The sequence below is a fragment of the Eulemur rufifrons genome, chromosome 4 (genome assembly GCF_041146395.1).
Source record: "Eulemur rufifrons isolate Redbay chromosome 4, OSU_ERuf_1, whole genome shotgun sequence".
NCBI classification, from domain to species: Eukaryota; Metazoa; Chordata; class Mammalia; order Primates; family Lemuridae; genus Eulemur; species Eulemur rufifrons.
This window is the reverse complement of record NC_090986.1, coordinates 83,846,253-83,870,731: the sequence shown is the minus strand read 5'-3', so window position 1 is coordinate 83,870,731 and position 24,479 is coordinate 83,846,253. Positions and strand designations below refer to the sequence as shown.

The 24,479-nt window shown below is 54.4% G+C and overlaps 2 protein-coding genes across 4 annotated transcripts in view; one reads left to right on the top strand and one right to left on the bottom strand.

Moving 5' to 3' along the window:
* Window positions 1-24,479, top strand: part of GRTP1 (growth hormone regulated TBC protein 1) — a 199,161-nt gene that overhangs the window by 74,840 nt on the left and 99,842 nt on the right. The gene's annotated exons all lie outside the window — the stretch shown is intronic.
* Window positions 1-24,479, bottom strand: part of CUL4A (cullin 4A) — a 46,036-nt gene that overhangs the window by 19,485 nt on the left and 2,072 nt on the right. For both annotated transcript variants that reach the window (XM_069467791.1, XM_069467790.1), the window contains exons 3-10: window positions 15,893-15,996; window positions 9,942-10,011; window positions 8,842-8,915; window positions 6,159-6,321; window positions 5,719-5,808; window positions 4,801-4,883; window positions 3,311-3,378; window positions 910-1,028 (exon numbers count right to left, since the gene is read on the bottom strand). In XM_069467791.1, the coding sequence (XP_069323892.1) occupies window positions 910-1,028; window positions 3,311-3,378; window positions 4,801-4,883; window positions 5,719-5,808; window positions 6,159-6,321; window positions 8,842-8,915; window positions 9,942-10,011; window positions 15,893-15,996 (771 nt within the window). The remainder of the gene's footprint in view (window positions 1-909; window positions 1,029-3,310; window positions 3,379-4,800; window positions 4,884-5,718; window positions 5,809-6,158; window positions 6,322-8,841; window positions 8,916-9,941; window positions 10,012-15,892; window positions 15,997-24,479) is intronic.

Below are 24,479 nucleotides of genomic sequence, written 5' to 3'. Positions count from 1 at the left end.
CCTTAAGTAATAAATCCTAATTTATGGCCAGGCAATGGTGTTTGCCTGTAATCGCAGCCCCTCTGTGAGGCTGAGACAGGAGGATGGCTTGAGGCCAGGAGTTCAAGAGCAGCCTGAGCAACATAGTGAGCTCTACAAATAAATTAAAAAAAAATTCTAATTTACCATTTTCTTGAAACGCTTTGGCTCATCAAAGCATGCACTGAAACAATTTATGTAAATTTCTATTTACTTGAAATCTTTTTATTTCTTATGCTGTGACTCCTTTTTTAAAAACACCTGGGCTGGTCACGGTGGCTCACGCCTGTAACGCCAGCACTTTGGAAAGCTGAGGTGGGAGGAAGGCTTGAGGCCAGGAATTTGAGACCAGGCTGAGCACAACATAGCGAGACCTCATCTCTGCTTAAAAAAAAATAAAAATAAATAAAAAAATAAAAACATCCAACACAAATCCCGAACACGTTTGTTTTAGGTGGGCAGCAAGCCCTAAGCTCGGGCTGCTGGGAGGTGAAGCAGTACCCAGAGCGCCTGAGGCACCACACACACACACACACACACACACACACACGCTCGCTCTCCGGGCAGGCGCCAGGACGCAGGTGCAGGGAACCGCCCGGGAGAAACCGCGACTGAAGAGTTAAGCCGGCATTTATGCAAACAGCTGTTCTCTAAGTCATGTTTCCACCTGGATGGGTTTATCACTGTTGGTGCTATCTTAAAAAAATAGACTTAGCTTAAAAAAACCTTACACAAGTGGCCTGGAAGAAAATGGAAGACTACCGTCCACCCCATCACCTGTGATGAGGAACAAAGGTGCCTCCCACAGCCAGGGCACCGGCGGGCGCTGGGGGTGCCGGAGGGCGTGCCGGGAGGCGGTGCCGGGAGGGCGAGCCCCGGCGGACTGGGTACCTTGATGTACTCGCTCCAGTGCCGCAGCAGCGCCTGCTGCCCGCCCTTGACGCGGCTGAACAGCTGGTACATCTGCGTGAGGTCCGGCACTCTGTTCTCGTCGAGCAGGTGGTCGAGCCCTGAGAGGGAGCAGCGCACGTTAGCAGATCCCAGCAGCGGGTCTGCGCCACGGCGAAACCAGAACACGGCACACGCCGTAAGAAAGTTAACAGCCAAGTTAGAAATGCAGGGAGCACGTGTATCACCCTGTTTATTTCTACGAGGCAAGTTGACCAGTCGAACACCTGAGACAGATGTTTGGCCTTCCCGGGTGTGCGGGAGCCGTCTCGGGCGTGTGGCCTTCCCGGGCGTGTGGGAGCCGTCCCGGGCGTGTGGCCTTCCCGGGCGTGCGGGAGCCGTCCCGGGCGTGTGGCCTTCCTGGGTGTGCGGGAGCCGTCCCGCTGATTCCCACAGCCACTAGCCCCAACCTCACTGAGGCAGCAACGTCGGAACGTTTACGCGGCTACGTAACCTGGAGGCTCCTCATGCCAAGCTGTTTCTCATTTGCTCCGTCAGTCAGAAAACCTACTTGTTAAAGGATAAATGACCAAATCTAACTTTTAGTTGGTTAATTTTACTCACATATATGGTAAGCTGTGACCGAAAACATTTATCAGATATTTTGAAGTGTTTAACACAGCATTTTAAAAAGTATTTATTGTTTTAGATATTTAAATTTTACTAAGATTTCTAAAATGCTACCACAGTTAGAAAAGCTTTCATAGGTTTCCCAAACACGTCCTCCTGGTCACCGTGGGGAGGCAGCCACAGCGCGGCTGCCGTTCCCTCCCCGGGCCCAGGTCCTGCCCGGACGCGTGGTTTAAGGACGTGCAGAGACACGGGGGGCTAGAATCACGACCCTTACCCAGAGCTCCAAATGTCATTGCTTTAAATTACATTTTGATCTACTGATGCAAATAAACTTTTTATGTTATAATTTATTTTACCGAGACATTAAATATCTTCTTCAAGAATTCAAAAACTAGAGCTTTTTAGTTTTTAAAATGCTTCTAATAAAATTTAGAGTAATGAAATATAATTTATCAATCTCTTGAAATGATTTTGATCAAAGTATGCTCTGAAATAATTTATGCAAATTTCTATTTAAGTCTTTTTTCCTCATAAAGTGACTTCTTTTTAAAAAACGCCTGACACAAATCCTGAACGCATCTGCGTTTAGGTGAACAGTAAATGAAGACCTAATCCACGTGGAAATACACCGGCCGCGCAGGCTTCAATGTGGCGAAGCAGAGACCATCCAGACCGGAGCACGGTCCCACCTCACAAGCCACGTGACTCCAGGCACCAACATCTGGCCGTGCGGAGCCTCAGTTTCCTCATGTGTAAGACGGGGAGAATGGCTTCGCAGAGCTGCTCTAACGCTAAAAGACATTTGCGTGAAGCTGGTCACTTGCAAAGGAGACGCTCTGCCCTGTGGCTTCGTGCGGGTTCGCCGGGAGCCACGTGTGCACCTCACGGGCAATGACACGCATCCCGGCACAGGAGAGCCCGTGTCTGGACACTATTAGGGCCGTCCCAGCATTAAACTTTAAAGTATCCAATGGCTTGAAAGGGACCCTGTAGTTTCCAAATACATTTAAAATGACTTTCCGATGATAACATTAAATTCTTAAGTTATTAAAAAGCGACAGTAAGCACTAAAGTGTTACAAAGGTCGGACAGGGCTCATGACAATTTCCAGAGAATTAAGCACACTTGGAGGCTAGAAACAAAACCAAAACAAGCAAGGATGGAGCGGTGGGCGCATCAGCAATGGCAGTGGAAACGCAGGCCGCAGGAGCAGCCTCCCTGCCGCAGGCGGGCGTCAAAACCGCGCAATCAGCAACACAGCGTGTTCTCTGCTCTTCAGGAAAACCAGGGGAGGAAGGTGCGCTGCAGACGCCAGCTCCCAACACCAAGACGCACCAAAGGCCCGGCAAGGACAGCCCCACGGAAACCAAGCAGCGGGACGACTGCGCGGCCCACGCTGCCCAAGCTCTCGGGCCCCACCGGTGTCGGGCGGGCACGACACGTGAAAGCGAGGCCCAGACCCGTGTCCACACCGGGGTTCCAGCCCGTGTGCCGTCTGCCCGAGAGGGTCTCCTGGGCCTTCCAGTCCGGGAGAATTTAGTGGGGCTTTAGCCACAAACGCAGTCCTAGCAGGCGTCTTTCACGGCTTCTCTCACCTGTTTATACCCCCCACCCCCAACAATGGCTAAGGCGTTTACTAGAAGAGATTTTCAACGATTGTTTTATGAAAATGACGAACGTCCTCACGTTGTTACTGGCGCCTTTCCCTGACTTCCCTGAGGAACTAAAGGTTGCCCCTCAGCTCCACTCAGCCCAGAGCGAGGAAACCTACCTTTCTGCAGGATCGCTGTTAAATGTTCCCCCAGTAACTGCTTCTCCACACACGCAATCAGCGGTTTCCTACATGGGGCAAAAAGAATCCTCGTTAGGAATAAAGGTTAAAGGAGAAACTGGTTAGCTGTGAACGACGGGCAGGCTGGTCTAAAACAGACACCGTCTAGAGCCAGGCAGAAAGCAACGGGGAAGCAGCGTTCCCACTCCCACGCGTGTGATCACTGCTGACCACGGCCCTGGAGCCCTTTCCAGAAACAACTCACCGACCAGCACCAACGGGGAGACACACAGGTGAGCACCTGAGGGTACAGCAGCCCCAGCCCCAGTTGGGTGCGGCTTGTACTTGGGTTAGGTCGGGTTTTAGTTTTGCCTCCATCACGGGGGCATTTCCTGTCACTCACGGCCTCCTGAATTGCAGACACGCCAGAGCACCCGACCGAGCGAGCCGGCAGGTCAACCTGGCCTCCGCACCGACCTCACGCCGGCCTCTCAGGTGCGCAGGAATCGCCGAACGGAGCTCCCCGCGGCCTGGGCGTTCTGTGCCAAACCACCCTCCTCCCTCGGAGTTCAAGGCTGGCCTCCCGCATCTTCCAGCCCTCGGCGTGGCTTTCCAATTTATCCTCCCTGTAGCTTTTGTTTATGAAGAACTTCTCAACATACCATCCTATTTAAATCTCACAGCAACCCTCTGGAGGAGGAGAGCAGGGCAGACGCCGCCCCACCACACGCATGAGGACAGAGCGGGGCTGTGTGACCCGCACACACGTGGGGGCTCAGTGAGGAGGCGCCCGGGCTCTGACGGCTCTGTCCTCCCTGCCCGTCCCGCCGCATCTTCCCGGCTGCTTCCTCCCAGGCTCCCCGGGCTCCTCGTCCACCCCCAGCTCACCGGCAGCGCAGCCGAGGCCATCGGGGCCCCTGGGCAACCCCGCGGTGGCTCCGCACCCTGGGCCGGAGGCCGGGGCTGCTCCACAGGAGTCTCAAACTCCTGGTCTGGCGGCGATGTCCCCTCGTCTCTCGTGCCCGTTTTCATTCTGCGCTGACGCGGTCCCTTCTCCCACCCGCCTGTGATCACGCTCACGTGATCTCCCTCTGTCTGTCCCCAGCCACTCGTCAGCCTCAGGTTTGGAGAAAAAATTAGATGACAAGAGAAAATACTGTGGCATTACTGTAAGTAAAGATTTGTAAGATGTCTAACAAAAATTTCACAGTCAAAAGAGCCTAATATCCGTGATACTCCACCACCAAAACAGAGTCCCTTGTCTCAAAGCCCAGAGATGCCGCGCCTCAGCCGGAATCGCTCCTCTGGACGGTGACTCGTGACGGGGCACTCAGTAAAAAGTGGAATTTTTAAGTGTCAAGTAATGACAAGTAACATGGTAAAGTACGCTAGAAGCAAGGACACGCCTGGATGTGTCGAATGAAGCCATGACGACCCCGTGCATTTCAGCCAGGAAGACGCACCGCCGGCAGCGGACGCGCGGAACTCACTGTGTGCTGTGGTCTAGGTACGTGATCACTCGGTCTCCTTCTTCTTCTAAACGTTTACTCACATGGTTTAGATATTCTGGAACCTTCCAAACAAAGCATTTAAATATATCAGTAACAAAAAGATTCTCAATCTTATCCAAGAAACTGAAGTTCTATTTTCCTTATTAAATTAAAAAATATGTGTATATGCATACAGGGGATAGGGTGGCAGAGGAGTGGGGTACAGAAGTCCCACTGAGGGCCAAGGACCTGGCCATGCCTCACGGTCCTGCTCATCACGGAGCCCACGCCCATGGCCACAGGCAGCAGGGCCTACGGGCAAACCCGCGCCACGCACAGCCGGGCCGGCAGACACGCATCTGGGCATCAAACCACGTGGCCACAGGACCCTCGAACACAGCCTGTCCCCTGGGCGACACCATCCCGCTGCCCCACAGCACAGGCCGGGTCCCGAGCTCGGCTCTCTGACGTTCTGCTCTGGGCAGCGGCAGCGAGGCCGAGCGAAACGTCTCTGCAAAGCCAGGACTGAGGCAGTGACCGTGGGTCGGTCCCGGTGCCAACACTGGCACCCGGGCCGCCCCCCGGGATGCCCCAAGGAGGACGCGCCAGTGTCTGGGACACGGGTTATTAAGATTTTTGGGTTCCTATTACCACTCACATTTTTTACAAATGACTTTTTTGGGAAATTTTCTTCCATGCTTCACACAAGTAAAAAGTTTTGTCATTTGTATTTATCTTTCTTTCCTTGGCTTTTCACCCGTGGGGAGGGCAACAGTGTCTGAGCTGATGGGGGAAGGTCTCACTGCCGGGAGCGGGACGCTGGGGTCAGAGATTTTTGATACGGCGTCTGCGTGCGAGGACGGCGCCTGCACACGCCTCGTGGGAAGGAGGCGGGAGCGGACCACCGCGAGGCCTCACCTCTCTCTCTTGCATCAGTCTTTGGCCCTCCGCAGCATACAGACAGTTAGTCTCTTCCAAAAACTTCAGCTCAAAGGAATCTTTATACACCTAAGGAAAGAGCAGAGTTAGCGACCCCCCTTCCCAAGCGCTAACGCCGTGACCCGCGGGGGCTGCACGGCTCTGCCCAGGGCGGGGTGGGGGACGCACCTGGAAAGGTCTCGCACGCTGAGATTCTCGCCTTGTGTCCCCCAGTGTGTCACCTGGTTGTGTCTTTGTGATGGAGTGCTTTCCGTGAGAAATGTGCATTTTTACGTAGCCACGGTTACCCGCCTTCCCCGTGGCCCCCGCGTCGTGTTGGCCCAGGCACCACCCCTCCTCTCGCGTTCCTGGCAAACTGTCAGCGAGTTCGCTGTGTGCACGTGACACGCCCCTTGCTTGGGGACGCGGCCGGCGCCCACCTGCAGGTCGGACAGCATGCTCAGCAGGCTGCGCAGCAGGCTCCTGTCCACGGCCTCCCCGCTCCTCTCGCGCTCAATCAGCAGGAGGATCCCGTCAATCGTCTTGCTCTGAACCATCTTGTCACTGATGATATGGTTTCTAAAAAGCTCCAGTCCCATGTCCCTGTGCGGAGAGTGGGAAACGAGACTCACGTCAGCCTCCCGTCGTGGCGGTTTCGGCGAAGCCCCGGCTGCGCTGTGGGCACCACCCGATGCTGTTTCGCTCGCTCTCCGCGCCCGCGTGCTGAGAACTTTCTCAAACTCTCATGTTCCGGCCAGCCTAGGACGCCTTACGTTTCTTCCTTAAACAAGGCTGTCCTACCTTGCTGGACTGGTTGGGTGCTGAGACACTCCTGGGTCACGCGTGCCACCGATAATCACATCAGTACTGCATGGAGCTACACACCGCCACGCCACGCCTTGGGTCCCGCCGATCCCCCCGGGAGCAACTGCCGACGCCCCGGCACTGGGAACCGCTGCCCCCCGCGCCTCACGGCCCCTCACAGCCTGTGCCCCTCCTGCCCCACAGAGTGGCCACGTAGGCCTGCCCTGCCCACAGCACCCGGAACCCTCCTGCGTGTGGTCCTGGGCGCTGCAGGAGCGAACTCGGGACGCAACTTTAAGGGTTCATCACACTCCTCAGCTCACGGCCTGAGGAAGGTGAGGAATTCAGCCGCCAGAGTGTCCACGAAAGCTACCTTACAAGGTACTCTGTGCTCTACCTAAACGCTTCTGCCGGCTCCCTGACTGCCAAGCTCTTTGCTGAGGAGGGGACAGAAGTACAGACATGGGCCCGGCCAGGCATCCCGAACTGGGGCCCCCAGGGTGTCCGTGGTGTCGGCTGAGTGCCAACAGCAGGAACCTGACCTCTCTGTGCTTTCCTCCCTGAGCTCTCCAATGGGATCCAAGGTGTTAGTTCACGCCGGCAAAACACCCGAAAGCAGCGCCAGGCAGGGGGGCAGGCTCAGGAGGGCTGATTCTCTCCCCTAACCCCCCTCTATGGCGCCACCGAGATCTCCTCTGAATACCAGCCTCAGCCGAAAACCCCGCAGCCGCCCGGGAGCCCAGGGGGCCCCTCACCAGCTTCCTCACCCCGACTCGCCCACGCGGGGCCCCTGCTGGTCACGCTGCTGCCCCACCTGCCCCAGCAGGAGCTCGTCTGCCTCGAGCTTGCTGCTTCCTCCCTCCGCCAGCTCCCCCTGCCCTGCGACCTACGCACCCGCCCAGCCTCCCCACCCAGCCTCCCCGCGAGGCCCCTCCCGGTCCCAGAGCGAAGGGCTCCCGCGCAGCACCCGCCTCAGGCACCGGCCGCCAGACTCTCCTTTCACCGACTCTCCCGCTCAGCTTTGCAGCCTCACGGGGGCTGGAGGTGCTCTAGTCCGTTTCATGCTACAAACAACGTCTGTAGTTTCCGTGACACGGCTACGGCACAAACCGTGCTTGTAAGTTGAGAGTGTGGACCGTGGTGCCGACAGCACAGGCAGAGCCAGTCACCAGCGCTGGCCTCGGCGTCCATGAAATGGGCACCGTCTCGGCCCCACTCACGGCGCTGTTCTGGGGGTGGCAGCAGGCTGCGGACACAGCGCCTCACACAGAAATGCTCAATAATCTGCCACTACTGTTTCGACCCCCTTGTCACCTCTCCGAACACAGGCTCACGGTCGGACGGCGTCTGCCTCCTGCGGACCACATGGGCACCGGCAGGAGACACTCAGGGTCAGGGGGGGCAAAAGCAGCAAAAGGGGAAAATGGTCTCACGGAAGGGACAGTGCCCCAAACTGCACAGATGTCAGGTCACACAAAATAAGGACAAAAACATGCCCCCTGGGTCTGGTAACTCGGAGGTCACCGACGTCTCTGGCCAGAGTGGAAGTGGTGCTGCCCTGGGTTGGGGGTCGGGGCAGCCCCACTGGCTCCTCCGGGTGGGAGAAGAAGGAAGTTTCACATCAACAGAGAACAAGACAGGTCAGGACGAGACTGGACACAAGCTCTCGTCTCAAGCTGGCTCGCAGGGGGCGGGGGGGGGGGGGGGTGGCAGCAGGGACTCGCCAGGGCCAGCAAAGGCTGTGGCAGTGCAGAGGGGCCCAGCGTCCCCGGGAGGCCAGAGCAACACGGGGAAGAGCTCCCATGGACGCGGTCCCCACAAGATGGCGGCATGAGGAGAAAGATGGAAACGCAGGGAACCTGGAGACTGCGTTTGAGCCCAGGCCAGGGGCCAGGAGGCTAAGCCACTCCAGGGCGTGGGGGCTGCACGGCCTCAGGGCCCATGACCTTGAGAGCAGCCGACAGCCTTTCCAGAGTTCAAGTGCAGCGCTGGGAAGAGCCACTCCAGACAGTGCCAGGCCCAGGGCCATCAGAGAGAAGCGCCCACACGGCACTGACCCCCTGCAGGGCTGTGGGTGCCCCAACGGCGCAGCTCAGCCTGAGCTGGAGAAAGTGCCGGAACTCACTCCTGTAGGCTCCCTGCCTGTGAGGCTCAGCCTGTGCCCCTCACTGCTGACCACAGACCCCGCCTCCTTCGCCGGCACTCACGATGCGGCCGACGTGTGCACCAGAGAAAGGGAGGAAGGACGGCCGATCACACGCGCCCCCCACGCGGGCAGGGAGAGGCGGGTGCAGCAGGCCCGCCCGGGGCAGCACTCACCAGACGGAGGGCAGCATGGAGTTCTGCAGCACGTACGTGCGGTCCAGGAACAGGAAGATGCTCCGGATCATGATCTGACGGGCAGAAAGGAGAACGACTCAGCGGCTCCATCAGCCAAGCACCCAGGACGAGGCGTCCGCCTGCAGCAGCGCTGCCGCCATACCCGGGCCACTTCTGTGCGCAAAGGGGACCCCCAAGGCCCTCGAGTTTGGCCTCTTTTCCTGACCCTAACGGCTGCCCTTGGCGTTTGACTTTCATCTCAGCACAGTGAATCTGGCCGCAGGGCTTTTAAAGCACTGGGCCTGAATGAAGGATGTCTCTTAAATCTGCCCCTTCCTGACTGATGTGGTCAGCGGGGACGTGGTCCCCCTCACCAGGCCAGCGGGGCATCAAGCTTTTGATCATGTCCTCACAGGGCTGGCGGACACGTGGACGGCTGACCCCAGGCTGCGGGCGGGGGGTGCGGGCTGACCAGCCTGTCCCTCGTTCCTACCAGCAGGCCCCCCACACCTGGCTGTGGACATCTGTTGTCCCCACAAACAAAACCTCCCAATAGACACCCGTCTCTGCACCCGCCAGGCGCCCTGTCTCCTACTCACCTCATTTAGAAAGCATAAGAACTGAACCTACTTAGGAAAGCCACCAACACTACCTGTTCTCTCACTTAAGTAGTAGCCAGGTTATGCTAAAAGTCACACACCTAAAATTAAGTCAGCGTCAAGACACCTACAGCGTCTGAGACTTTGGTGGAATTCAGGCTTAGTTATCTGGAGAAAACTGCGATTGAGAAGAAATGAGAGGCCACCAGGAGCCTAAGAACTGTGTCACCACCGTGGACTCTGCGCCGTGGAGCCGCAGGTCACCTTCCCCCCTCTCGCCTGCCGCCTGGCGCTGCTGGAGGGTGACGGCGCCGACACCGTCTGCACTCCGCACACACGCGGCCCACAGCGTCCTCGCGTGGGTGAGGGAGGGTGCGTGCGGCCACGTTTGACCAAAGAGAAAACCAGGACAGCTGGATTAACGGAGGGCACACCCCCAGTCACTCAGGCTCCCTCGGCGTGGCCCGACGGAGGCTCGCACGACCCGGGAAAGCCGCTCACCGTCTGCCTGCAGTGGTCCTGCCAGCACCCGTCCATCTTCTTCAGAAACAAAACGCTGTCCAGCGAGTCTGTGCAGAGCTGCTCAGGAAAACTGCCGTTGCTGCAGAGTCCACCCCCTAGTCTCCGCTCTCTCCTCCCCGAGGGCCACACGGCAGTCGGTAACCACAGCCCTGGAAGACGCTGTGCCCCAAACCCCACGCCGACACCCTCACTCCCACAGTGACAGTGCCGGGGGTGCGGCCTTTGGGGGAACGAGGTCCCCATGGTGGAGTCTCAGGACGGGAGGGACCCAGAGAGCTGCCTCCCTCCCGCCGCGTGAGGACACGGCAAAGACACCGTCCAGGATCCGGCAGGGGCCCTCGCGAGGTGCCCCACCTGCTGGCGCCTCCAGCTTAGACTTCCAGCCCCCAGAACTGCGAGGAGCCACCTTCTCTCGGCGACGGCGTCGTGTCACAGCAGCCCGAGGGCACCCAGACAGACCAAGCACTCAAAACCATAAACGGGGTTTTCATCAGCCGCCGCGCCCCGCGCCGGCAGGCGCAGCCCACCTGCCCTCCCCTCCTCCCTGCCGCGAGGTCTCCGCCCTCCTGCCGCCCGGCCAGCGCCCTCCCTCTCGGTGCTTCACTGCCAGAGACGCCGGGGTCCCTGCCGCTCAAACGGCAGCCGGCCACAGGCGCCCACAGGCCCACCGCACAGAGGCAGACACTGGACTCGGTCCCACGCCAGGGCTTCCGGAGCGTTCGGGAGGGAGGAAGGTGACCATTAATGGTACAGGGGACAGGAGAGTGGCTGACGTTTGGCCTTAACTTCCAACCTCGACAGAAACTGACTTTCCATGACACCGACATGAAATCTCATTCATGTCCCAAATTTCGAACTCTCTCAGTTTGACTCTTAGACTGTCCTTAGTAAGGAAGGCTTGGAGAGTAGTTTGTGTGAAGAAGAAACCAGAGTGTGGGCCCCTGGCGCGGAGTCTGGCCCAGCGCCTGGGACGCCCCCAGCAGGCATCTGTGAAGCCGGAAGTCACACGTGCCTCCCAGCTGCCTGCGCCTTCCCCGATACTGTCACAGCCGCTCTCACTTCAGCTTCCCACCCTGGAGAGGAGGACCCCACGTGGACCCCCCAAATCTAAGTCCCGGCCTCCCACTTGCCAGCCGTGCGCACCAGCCTCGCCGCAGACCTGCTTCCCCACGAGCAGCTCGGAGCTGACGCGAGGGCGGCACGCAAGCCCTGGGCGGAGGAAACACGCCAGGCGGGCGTGACACGCACAGACCCCGCAGGGCAGCGGGGCGCCAGGCGCCAGGCAGGACAGAGCGACTGGGGCCGCCTTAACCCCGTGAGGTTCGAGGCCCCGCGCAGCCTCACCGCAGACAGGGCGCAGCCCTGAGACCCCGCTGGGCCGCCGAGACCGAGTATCCCAGGCGGAGTCCGCCAGCACAGCGTCCCACCAAGACCGAAAGGCCCCACGTACAGCACTGGCCGCACGAGAAACACCTTCTCTCAAACAGCTCCGTAAAATCAATATAGGTGCTCAACAAATAGGTTTTTTTTGCTATTTCCCACAGAAGAAAGGATGGGATGGGAAGCTGGTATCTCAGTGTGGCATTTACTAGGCTCCAGCCTCTAAGTACAGACGTGCAGTCCGGATCCTCCGACGCCAAGGAGCAGCCACAGGCCACGCACGAACCGCAGGACGTCGGACCTGCAGGCACAGCTCAGCCTGCCAGCAGGTTCTCCACCCGCCACCCTTTCCTCCCGTCACAGGAGGGGCCGTCCTGGCCAAAGGACCCATTCAGCCTCCTGTGGGAAAGCCCAACAGCAAAAATGCCTGTAACACACCTACGTGCCACATCGGTAATTAAAAAGTAGAAAAAAGGGAAGGAAAAAGAGAGCCAAAGACAGTGCTTATGTTGGGGCAGAAGGTGGCAGGTCACACGTTTGGTGACACTGGACGGCCTGTTCCATGTCACAAACGGTCAGGAGTCGCTCAACACTGGACACCCCTAAGTCAGGTCCCTCGTTACCACAGCGAAGAAAACGTTTTCTTTCAGGGTATTTAACAAAACCAGGTTTTGGAGCCGTCTGGTTACTGTGTCCCTGGGCAGTGTACGCGGCCCACCGAGGCAGAACTGGCATCCTCTCCCCGCTGCGCTGGCCCAGCACACAGGGGCCCTCGCTAGCTGCGTCATCTTGGGCCTCAGTTTCTTCATCTAGAAAAGAGGGTGAACAGAGGTACCCACAGCTCCGAGTCCATGAACTCGCAAGGCCCGGCTCGCTGCCAGCAAGTGCTCCGCGACGCCGGCTCGTCCCTGCAAGGAAGCCTGGCCTGTCGCCAACACGCAGCACGAGACTCCCTACAGGGCAACACGGGGCCGCACGGCTTCCCGCTCCGCTCACCTCTGCACCTCCCTTCCGCTGGCCACACGGCTCCTACGCGGCCCAGCACCGCCTGACAGCCCGTCGCCAACCAAAGCTGCAAGGCCGTGAGGCAGAATGGGAGGAGGAAAACACGAGCCTCCTCTCCTGTCACCTATGGGTGTAGATCCTGAGGACGGCTGGCGGGACCCTCCAGAGCTCCCGCGGGGCAGCACGGGGCCTGCAGCAGGCGGTGCCGAGTGTGCACCTGCAGGGAGGTCCCCTGTCCCCAGGGGCAGGTGGCTACCGTGAGAGGGCGGTGAGTGCAGAATTCACCCATCGCGTGAAGCAGGGAAGGGGTGATAAACTAAGGCAGCAGCAGGACGTGACTCGACCCACACAAGTCCCTCCCCACCCGGACATCTGACGGCGTGAGGGCCTGCGCCTGCGGCTGCAACGGCACACAACCAAAGCACCGTCGGCAGCGTTAAGTCTTAGAGAGCAGAGGTTCGTGAAGTTCTGGGATATCCCAGAGGCAAAAGGAATCTGAACACGCTGCTCGGGAACGCGCCTCGACAGTGGCCACCTGCGACCTCACCAACTCTCGGCCATCGTCCACCCAGGCTGGGTCACAACCTTCTTCCAGCAGCAACCCTGCCGTTCACCCTCCTCCATCCCCAGCGCACGGTGAGGCGTCCGACACAAACACTGCCTTCGGCACTTACGAGGTGAATGTGCACCTGTGGCCCAGAAGCCTCTGGCACGGTGGCCACAGCCCTGCAGTCACCACCCCTGCAGACTGGACTCACCAGCCACTAACCCGGTGGCCAATTTAAACCATGGTCCCCACACAGGGACACCCCAGTTCTTCCACCTCTGCCGCTCCACTCGCTGCGGGGCCGTCCGCACCCAGGCCCCGGGGTCCTCGTCCTGCTCCCGCTGCGCACCTGGCAGCGCCGCCGAACGCCTCCACCCTCCTCCGCTCAGCACCGCCCGGACCAGACCCCCGCCCTGTCCCGCTTGGTTCCACGCCAAGGGCAGACCCTCCCCAGGAACCCCACCGTGCCGGGGACGCTGCCGTGCCCGCTCCGTGGTCTCAGCCAGGCCACTGGCCTTCCGCAACGGCACGCAGGCACACGGCCCCGACAGGCGGAACCCACCCACCCTCTGCCTGAGCACGAGTTTCCACCGTCAGGTAAAATCCAGCCTTTCAGTCTCAGCGTCCACCTTTCTTTAGGCTCCTCCTACAGAGACCTCGTCAGGGGCCGACACTCCCCGCCCAAGCGCACCCCGACTCTCTGTCCAGGGGCTTCCCTCCTGCAGCGCCAGGACCTCGGCCCCCAGCCCCACCTTTGGGGCAGAGGCTGGGACCCACCTTGTGCCACGTGCCCTGCCTGCCCAGGCTGCTCTTGCCGTGCAGGGGGCTCCCCTGGGCCTCGGAAGCCCCCACCCGGCTGCGCGGACGCTTGTCCTCATGCCCCTGCCACCTGCCTCTACCACCCGATCCAAGTCTAAGCTCAAAAGGGCCAGAATCCCATTCTCCTCATTTCGTTTCCCTGGCCCGGCAGGGACAGAAACTCTGAAGCGTGTGCGGGTCCACGCTGCCCTCCCTCGCCACGCTGCCGCGCGATCACCACAGCAACCAGCAAATCTGCCGGGACGCTCGGGTGCTCACAAACCGCAGTCCGCCTCCCGGGCAGGGCGCAGGGATCAGACGCAGCCTCAGGCTCTGCCAGCCCCCCACGCTCCGGCCCCTCCGGCCCCCGGGGTGGGCAAATCCCACAGGCCGTCTGCATAGACGCCGCCATCCTTCCAGATGCAGCTCAGGGCTGTTTCCTCAGGGCAGCTGTCCCCGAACGCCCCGCGAGCTGCAGTGCCTGCCCCCGCGCTCACAGTTCCACACTCTGGAACTCAAGATGCCTCGTGACTAACAAGGTCTTTTAGCAGGATAGTGTTTTTCTGTCTTCTCCTATGAAACGAATGGTAATTTCTATAATCATGGTTTTGCACAGCATCAGGAAGTGGTCACGCCCCTGCCGCTGCCACAGGGACCAGCGCGGTGATGCTGCCCACCCGCACTGGCAGCACAGCGGGAAGCCAGCGGCCGCTCAGAGCATGAACTGACGACCACATCCGTCGAGCCACAGGGTGGAACTGACCGGCAGGAGGAGGGTCTGGCCAGGCAGTCAGAAAGCCGTTCCCAAGTACACGGGGCCCGCAACTGGCCAGGAAAAATCATTCCAGCTGCTTCCTGCACGCGCCTACGTCTGGGGCGCGGCTGTTCAGCAGCTGGGAGCGTCTGGGGCGCGGCTCCGGCCGGGCACGGGGCGGGCCAGGCGTCTGTGCACTCACAAGTGCCTCCTCAGATAGGGCAAGCTGGCCGGGCGCCCAAGGGCCCCGTGTGGCCAGCGCTATCTGGAACCAGCTCACAATCTTCGGGCCGCAGCTTTGCAGGGAAACCCGCAGACGGAGGCCAGCGCGAAGGCTGGGACAGCGCCACGCGCCATCCACGGGGGGGCGCTGGAACACGGCCTGGGTGGACACACCCCACCCGGGACCGACTTCGCTGCCGCGTGCCGACACAGGCAGCAGCAGGCGCTCGTCCCAGGGAACTTGCATGGCTCGCGTCCCCAAGATGAGGGACGGGGCCGAAGAGATTCCTCGAACCAGAAAAAACTTACAGATGAGCAGGTCCCAACCCCGTAGTTTCACTCAGGAAGAGACGGAGGCCCAGGAAAGCGCAGCCACACGCAGACCCTGCAGGTGTAAAACCTGCTTTCTAACGGCGCCAGGAACAGGCCTGAGGCCAGATTACAGGGCTCCCTCTGGGATGCTAAGGAGCTCAGAGGCCCACAGGTGAGTCACAGGTGAGTCACAGGTGGGGGGGGCAGCAAAAGCCCAGCGCCCTCCCCTGCCTCCCACGCCCAGTCTGACCCCCTGCCCGACTGCAAATGGGCCGCGGAGCTGCAGGTTCGCCATTCCCAGCCGGGCTCACCGTGGAAGGCTCTGCCCTGGCACAGAGGACAGGCAGGGCCGCGAGGGCTGAGAGCGGACGCAAGGCCTCGCCCTGCCAGCACAAGGAAGGGGTTCTGCGGACCCGTGAGCTGGGACGAGCCCCCACTTCAGATGCCCACAGCCCGCCGACACTCTGACTCTACCCGCGAGACCCTGGGCAGAGAAACCTCGGCGTCGCACCCAGACTCCGGCAGACACGGCCGCGAGCTGGAGAGTGGGTGGGAGTCTGCCACACGCTACAGAAAACCATCACGGGTGGCTTTCACTGGAATAGAGGACACAGAACTCAAACCTTAAGACATTTTTCAGAACCTTTTCTGAATACTTCAAGCAGACCCAATAGACATTATTTCCCTTTAATTCAGATCAGCAAAGTAATTTAAATGGTAACAATTTCACTTAAAAATCTATTATATTGAGTCAAAAAACAAATTGAAGCTTTTTGTTCTATAAATGAAAGAGAACTTAAAAAGCTGTTTGTTTTTAATATTAAGGATCCTCATTAGTTCTTTACCCTATTAGTGTTCAGTTTCGAAAGATTTAGAGATGCACAGAAACTTCACAAGCCAAAAAAAGGATATTCTCTGAACTGCAGGATTTGCGCCTGGACGTGGTCCTCGCAGACCTGGCGCAGCTGCTTGTAGAGCGTTGGGGACACTTTGTGAGAACAGAGGTTTTCTACTGCCTAAAACAGAAGGAATAAATTAATTATTCAGTACGAACACACGTTGTTTCTTTAAAAAAAAAAAAAACCCATCTGTATAAATATCTGTAATCACAACAAAAAGACAACCCCTCCTCAGTGCTTATGTCACCCACAAATCAGCCATTTATGATGACGAAGCTCGGGGCACTTCTCGTGGGAACGGAGGGCCCGGCTGAGGCTTGGCACGCAGGCGGGGCCGGCGGTCGTACCCCAGGGGCTGGCCGCACACCCCAAGCCCCTCCCACGGCTGCGTCCGTGACGGGGACTTGGGTGCAGGTTTGGTCCCACAGACCCATTTCTGGGTGCGCCAGGTCCTGAGTCTGGGGTGTGCGCGCTCACCCGATGGCCCCGTGGGAAGTCACGGCGAGAACCAACGCCACCTTCCCCTGGGTGGCCAGTGAGCGGGTCCCAGCCCCCTTGCCCTTACGAGGGCAGGGAACCGCCCCCAGCAAACAGAAGGAGAAGGAGGCGTGACTCCTGGGCGACGCAGACCAGCGTATGTTATTTCCTGTTGATTTTCCCACATGCTAGATGTGTAATTTATTTAAGTTTTATTTTAATGAAGAAACAGACAAATTTTTGAGGCAGAAAAATTTTTCTTGTTTTTACCCATATCAAAGAAACAATGTTTGTACATTCTTACCAGTTCTAATAAAACTTCCTTTCAAATCTTATGTATAAAAGTAGAATCTCATTTAATTCAAATGTGAAATATTATAAAAAGAAATGGGGTTTTTATGCTAACAAGTTTTGAACCATTTAAAAAAATGTAGGGATATACAGAATGGAAACACTTTAGATAAAGAATCTGAATCTAACTTAATACAATATTCCCCTAGGAAAAAAGGCAAATTAAAGTTTTATAAAGGTATTCATTACAACAATACTTTTATTAATAATTCCAATACTAAATATTGGGGGAACATATATTAACTTTAGATGAACAAATACAGTAATTACTACCATATAAAATACATGCATATCGACAATTGTCAAAAAGGAATGTAGAATGACAATTACATTAGAATGGTGCAAAAATGCGGTTTTAGCATTGTTGAAATTTGCCGTTTGGTATTGGAACACATTCTTAAATAAATGTGGTTATCTTGTACATCATTTTAATGTGCATTTCTTGCTTTATGTTTTTTTGCTAATGATTTATTACTTGCTGTTTATAATTTTATATTTATTTTAGACTATGGAAATGATGTTAGACAAAAAGCAAATTCGAGTGATTTTATTATTCGAGTTCAAAATGGGTCATAAAGCAGCAGAGACAACTGGCAACATCAATGACACATTTGGCCCAGGAACTGCTAACGCACGTACAGTGAGGTGGTGGTTGAGGAAGTTCTGCAAAGGAGACGAGAGCCGTGAAGATGAGGAGCACAGTGGCGGCCATCGGAAGTTGACAAGGACCAACTGAGAGCAATCATGGAAGCTGGTCCTCTGACAACTACACGAGAAGTTGCCAAGGAACTCAATGTCGACCGTTCTACGGTTGTTCAGCATTTGAAGCAAATTGGAAAGGTGGAAAAGCTTGGTAAGTGGGTGCCTCATGAGCTGACGGAAAATTAAAAAAAAAATGGTCGTTTTGAAGTGTCGTCTTCTCTTCTTGTACGCAACGACGACGAACCATTTCTCAATCGGACTATGATGTGCGACAAAAAGTGGATTTCATGTGACAACCAGCAAGGACCACCTCAGTGGTTGGACCGAGAAGAAGCTCCAAAGCTCTTCCCAAAGCCAAACTTGCACCAAAGAAAGGTCACGGTCACTGTGTGGTGGGCCGCCGCCGCTCTGGTCCACTGCAGCTTTCTGAATCCTGGCAAAACCATTCCATCTGAGAAGTCTGCTCAGCAAATCGATGAGATGCACCAAAAACTGCAACGCCTGCAGCCGGCATCGGTCACCAGAAAGGGCCCGATTCTTCTCCACGACAACGCCCGACCACATGCAGCACAACCAACGCTTCAAAAGTTGAACGAATTGGGCTGCGAAGTTTTGCCTCATCTGCCACATGCACCTGACCTCTCGCAAACCGACTGCCACTTCCTTCAAGCATCTTGACAATTTTTTGCAGGTAAAACTCTTCCACAACCAGCAGGTTGCAGAAAATGCCACCCAAGAGTTCTTCGAATCCCAAAGCACAGATTTTTACACTACAAGAATAAACAAACTTATTTCTCACTGGCAAGAATGTGTTGATTTTAGTAATGGTTCCTATTTTGATTAAAAAAGATGTGTTCGAACCCAGTTATAAATTCAGGTCCAAAACCACAACTACTTTTGTACCAACCTAATAACAATTATAATCCTGTTTTCTAGCACGTTTATCACCAAGATAATAACAAGACCATACGAGGCTCCCCCACACTTTGTCTCACTACAGAATAAGGAATTCCTAAATACGTTCAATGCTATTACTCCGCATTCCACGAAGACCTCACATCCTTCTCTCTTCAAACACCCAGGAAAACCTCATGACAAAGGTTTTGCTCCAGTGGTTAATCATTAGTGAATCTCACAAACATAATTATTACAAAATAACTTTTTTTACATAACATGAACGAAATGTATTTTCTCTGGCAAAAATCAAGGTAAGCTTAGCGGTACACATCCTTCATAAAACAGTAACTTATTAAGATCACTTTCTGAATGCTTTAATTCCTTAACCCAGAATCACTGTCCTTAAAAATCTTTCCATAGCTGTGACATATCATACCTCTTGTATCTCTCTGTTTTAGTCCTACTTGTCGGCATAATGAGAAGACAGCAGAAAACCGAAGTTGAATCTTATAACCAACTCTTTCTCCTACGTATCCTGTTTGGCACACACTATTTACATGAAGCAAGCCGAGATTTATTTTGTTTTTTTGTTTTGTTGTTGTGGGGTTTTTTTTTTTTGAGACAGAGTCTCGCTCTGTTGCCCGGGCTAGAGTGAGTGCCGTGGCGTCAGCCTAGCTCACAGCAACCTCAAACTCCTGAGCTCAAGCGATCCTCCTGCCTCAGCCTCTGGAGTAGCTGGGACTACAGGCATGCGCCACCACGCCCGGCTAATTTTTCCTACATATATTTTTAGTTGTCCATATAATTTCTTTCTATTTTTAATAGAGACGAGGTCTCGCTGTTGCTCAGGCTGGTCTCGAACTCCTGAGCTCAAACGATCCACCCGCCTCGGCCTCCCAGAGTGCTAAGATTACAGGCGTGAGCCACCACGCCCGGCCCGAGATTTATTTTGTTTTTAAAATTGAGAATCTGGGCATTTCTCACAACAAGTAGCTGAACGCCAGAGTGACGCAGGTCTGCCCCCCAAGCGCTGAGTCGCTCTTCTGGGCTTCACGGTGCCGGCCCCTCATTTGCCCCAAAAGGCAGGCAGCCTTGGGCTCCCCACCCAGCCCGCCAGCTCCCTGCGGCGAGGACCCCAAAAACTCTTTTGTAGTGTTAAGGAGAAGCACAACATGGGAGTGTCCCCTCCCCAAAGCAAATTTTTGAGACTTAGTCATATTTTGAGATTTAGAAATACCCTCTCTGCTTGTATGAAATACCCAATCAGACAAGGACAGTGTGCTCTGCCCATAAACATTTTAAGAATCCCAGAGAAATGGAATTTAATCCAATAATTGGAGGTAGAGAAAAAGCAGCATTTGGATTCTACTTATTCGTGAAAGATGTTTTCCTCGTATAAACTTAGCCAAGTGGGAAAACTTTGCTTTTATTTTCCCCCGGGGCAGCCTCTCCTCACACCACAGCTCCTTTCTGGTCAGCAGGTTCTGCAGACGATTGTCTTGTCGGCAGAGACAAGTGTGTTAAAATAAAATAGACATGCATGTGAATGTCAAGTGCTCGTCTATTTATAGTGTTAAACGGTCACCAGAGTGTGTTCCTGCTACTTAAACAAAATGCTCCCCGTGGACCTGGGCAACCCTGCCCTCAGGTGTGGAACAGAACAAGAAAGTGCAACAGCCCCGGGAAGGGAACTGCCGGCGTCTGCGGCGTTGGCGCCGCTTCCGGAAGGTGGTCCGTTTCCTGTGAAGACCCCCAGGGCTGACGGTAGAGAAAGGAGAGAGACCTACCACAGACTGCAGGGCATAAGGGAAAAGCAGGCAGGTGCTGATGTGGAGGAAGGGGAGGAATGAAGGCACAACAAACAAACAAGCCACTGCCACTCAAAACCCCCCAGGAAACAAGGCGCACCCCACTGCCCACGGGACGGCCCACGGGAGGGACAGGGCCCGAGGCACAAACCCACACCCCGCACTTCGCAGCCCAAGTTAAAAGGCCAGCACCAGGTGGGCAGCCGGGACCGCTCCAGGGATCTCTACGCTACTGCAGGGGGACTGCTCACCCCGCGGGGAGGCCGTTCTGATGGTGACAGGGACCCCTTCAGGTTCCTGCCTGTGAGAAACAAGGAAACAACAAGACAGAAACTAAATGAGGACTCAAATCCCAGTGAAAGGAAACAAAGGAAGTTTCCTAAGGTGACAGCTTTAGGGCACGGCTGGCTGCGTGCCAACTCGGCATGTGTGTTGACCTCTGCCCTGAGTGTCATCGGGAAGGAAACTACCCAATGCAATGACTAATTTTATTGAGTGATGAAAGTTATTGAATTATGAAATTGTTTCTTTTAGGTTTGGTATCTCTCTATCTAGATACGTGTATTTTGTAGAGATGGGGTCTTGCTATGTTGCCCAGGCTAGTCTCAGACTCCTGGCCTCAAGAGATCCTCCCCCTTGGCTTCCCAAACGGCTGAGATTACAGGTGTGAGCCATCGCACCCCGCTGGGCCTGACCATTTGAGTCTGTATTTTTTCCTCTCTGTTTCTGATTAACTCATGTACTGAATTCACTCGATTAATCTGTTACTTTCTCAAATTGATCCATCAAATACTATGTCTGTCTGTCCACCATTTTCTGGACTTCTTCACTTTTTCTTATAGTTTTAGCAACCCTATCAGCACACTTAATATCCAGCTCTACCATTAGTACCTTTCTCCTTCACTGAGAGTTATCACCAGGGATGAGGGATTTACAGAGACGTTACTCTGTGACTCACAGACAGCCTGGCTTTCCTCAGAGCTCAAAGTCCTTTTGAGAGCTTTTTGTGCAACACCCCCCCAACCCCTGGCTGAAATCAACACTTAGCTTTCCTACTTCTCCCAATGTCGTCTTCAGTTTTCTCTTGTCTCATTAAGCTGACAAGTAGGACTAAACCACAGAGGCACAAGACACACAAAATGTACTTTCTTCAGCAAGTTAGTTATTACAGATCTAAACTCTTTAAAAACAAACAGAAAAGTATCTATGCCTTCAAAATATTCTCCTGCTCACGTTACAGGAGGAAAATGACGGGGCGGTGCTGCACGAAGACTTTCATCACCACACTGTGCATCTCCCTTTTCACCAGAGACGGAGCAGAGAGGGGCAGCCAGCGGAAGGTGACCGTCAATGACGGGCCTCCAGGTGCCACCGGGTAGATGCCGCCTTCACAGGAAGGCAACAGACCTCACTCTGGGGAGACTGAGCAAAACAAAAAACCAAAACCAAAACCTTTCAAACTGTGGAGAGAACTGGTAAGATCCTTTGGCCAAGTATACGCCATACACACCACCTCCGCAAAAACAAACTTTATTCTGAAACACCGGGTCAAACGTGCCGCCTACGTTACCAGGGATCAGCAAGTTCACATTTACTCGTTCTCTCTCTCTCACTTGCTTCCGAAAGGTCTGAGGCAGCGCGGGTTAGCGGCGCACGCGGCGGTGCGGGGCCAGAGGTCGCCCGTGCAGGGAGAGAGGGGCAGCTGCACGGCGCGTGGGCGAGCCCTCTGCAGACGCACCTGCGGTGCGCGATGTCTCATCCCAGGGGACCCAGGGACCGGCGCTCTGCCGTACGCATGCCTGGCCCTCGGGATTTCAAGATGGACACCAGGGCACCTGGAAATATTGTTAATAACATCTGCAGTGACCATTTCATGGGGCACACTATAAAAGGCATGGCAAAGTGACTCCACTATTCTAAGAAAAAACCATGGGGCAGCCGACACCAGGTAGTCAAATCTCCAGGAAAAAGAAGTAAGAAGCCTTAGCTGTGAGACATCACGTTTGATTATATCGAAGACCTACCAGAGTTTAGTTACCCAGGGGGGCTCCTGCTTCTGGCCAGGACACAGTGAGGGGACTGGATTAACCTTCCGCTGGAAATAACGGAAAAGCCAGACCAAATACGCAAAGCCACAGTTTCAGGGCACTGGGCAGCGGGCCAGGAGACAGTGCTCTCTGGGAGGGAAACAGTCCGCCCCAGCTGCTCCCACCTCCTGCACCGAGGTTTCCAAGCTGCGCCGCAGGGCCCCCAAGTGAGTCTGCAAGACCAGGAGGGGAGCAAGGGGGCCAGGCAGGACCCAGGACACAAGTGAGGAGATCAAGGGACCCCACAAGTATGCAGCAGAGCACGGCTGCACGTGTGTGAGGAAACCCCCAAAGCCAGGGAAAGAACCATCCAGGTGGTTTAGGGTAACAGTGTTTGGAGCTTCCACAGGGCCTGGAATAGCAGCCTCCCACCGCCAGCTGGGAGACCACAGGGCACGGTATCCAGGTAGGTCTCGCCTCCCAGGTGGGGACACAGCCCTGGGCACAACGCCGCTCCCGCCCTGCCTAACAAATCTTAGAAGCAAGACTCAGAAAGATCAGTCTGTTTCCAGTTTAACTGGTCCAGAACAAAGGCCAAGGATACTTACAGGAATAAAAAAATACCTAGCACACAAGTTAAAATCACAACATTTGACATCCAAAGATTATCAAACATGCACAAAAGTGGAAAATAAAATCTATTAATGGGAAGAAAAATCAATCAGTCAAAACCAACCAGAACTGATTGAAAGGCCAGAACTAGCAGATAAGGACAATAAAGCAGCTACCGTAACTGCATTCCACATGTTTGGAAAGTAGAGACATGGAAGACGTAACACAGATTCCAATTAAACACCCAGGGAGGAAAACAACGTGTGAGATGAAAGTTACACCAGATGGCATTAAGAGAAGATTAGACATTGCAGATTAGTGCACTAGAAAAAACAGATAACCTAAACAGCTCTGTATCTATTCAAGAAATTTAAGTTTAAAACCCTCCCACAAAGAAAGCCAAGGTGGCTTCACTAGGGAATTCTCTCAAGCACTGAAGAAGAAATAATTCCAGACAATGAAGAAGAGGGAATATTTCCCAACTCATGAGGCCAGCATTACTTTCATATCAAAACTGACAAAGATACAACAAGACAACACATGTGGTCACAGATGCAACAATTAACAAAATGTTTACAAAATGAATCCAACATATACAAAAAAAGATAATACATCATGACCATGTAGGATTTATCCCAGGAAAGAGGGATTGGTTTAATATTTGAAAAGTCACTCAATTAATTAACAAACTAAGAAACAAAAATCATATGATCACTTCAACAGATGCAGAAAAAGCATGTGACAAAATTCAACATCTATTTCTTATAAAAACTCTCAGCACGCTAGCAACAGAAGGCAACATCTTCAACCTGACAATGCGTATTTATGAAAAACCCACAGCTAATGTCACACTCAAAGGTGAAAGAATGAAAGATTTCCCCTGATGTCAGGAACAAGACAAAGACACCCACTCACTCTTCCCACTTCCATTAACAATTGTACCAGAGGTTAGAAACAATACAGTAAGGCAGAAAAAGGTACTGAAAGGCATGCAGATTGGAAAGGAAGAAGTCATCTCCATTCAAAGAAGACATGACTGTCTACATAGAATATCTGACAGAATCTACAAAAAATCTACTAGAAATAAGTGAGGTTAGCAATATAGAAGAATATCACATCGATATATAAAAATCAATCGCCTTTATATGTAACAGCAAGAACCAGAAATCAAAATTTAAAATACCACTTATGCCATTAAAATATGAAATGCTTAGGGATAAATTTCATAAGGAATGTACAAGACTTGTACACTGGAATGAGAAAACACTGAGAGAAAGTTAAAGACTACATAAAGGGAGAGCTACCTGTTGTGACTGACAGACTCAATACTGTGAAGACAGCAATGATCCGCACTGACCTACAGTCTACATAACCGCAATCGAAATCCTAGCACACTTTTCTGTAGCAATTGGCAAACAGATTCTAAAACCTGCATGGAAATGCACAGGACTAGGAATAGCCGGAACAACTTTGAGGGGTAGAACTGGAAGGCCAGCACTCCTCAGCTTCACCACGCGTTCCCCTCACTCCCACGGGGACTCCTGGCTTCTGACAAGGGAGCAAAGGCAACTCGGGGGGGAAAGGACAGTCTTCGATAACTGGAACAACTGAACAATGACAACGAAAATACTGAATTCTGATTCATCTCTCTCAATACACACAAAAATTCACTCAACATAGATCATAGACCTAAATGTAAAACCTAAAACTCTGAAATGTCTAGAAG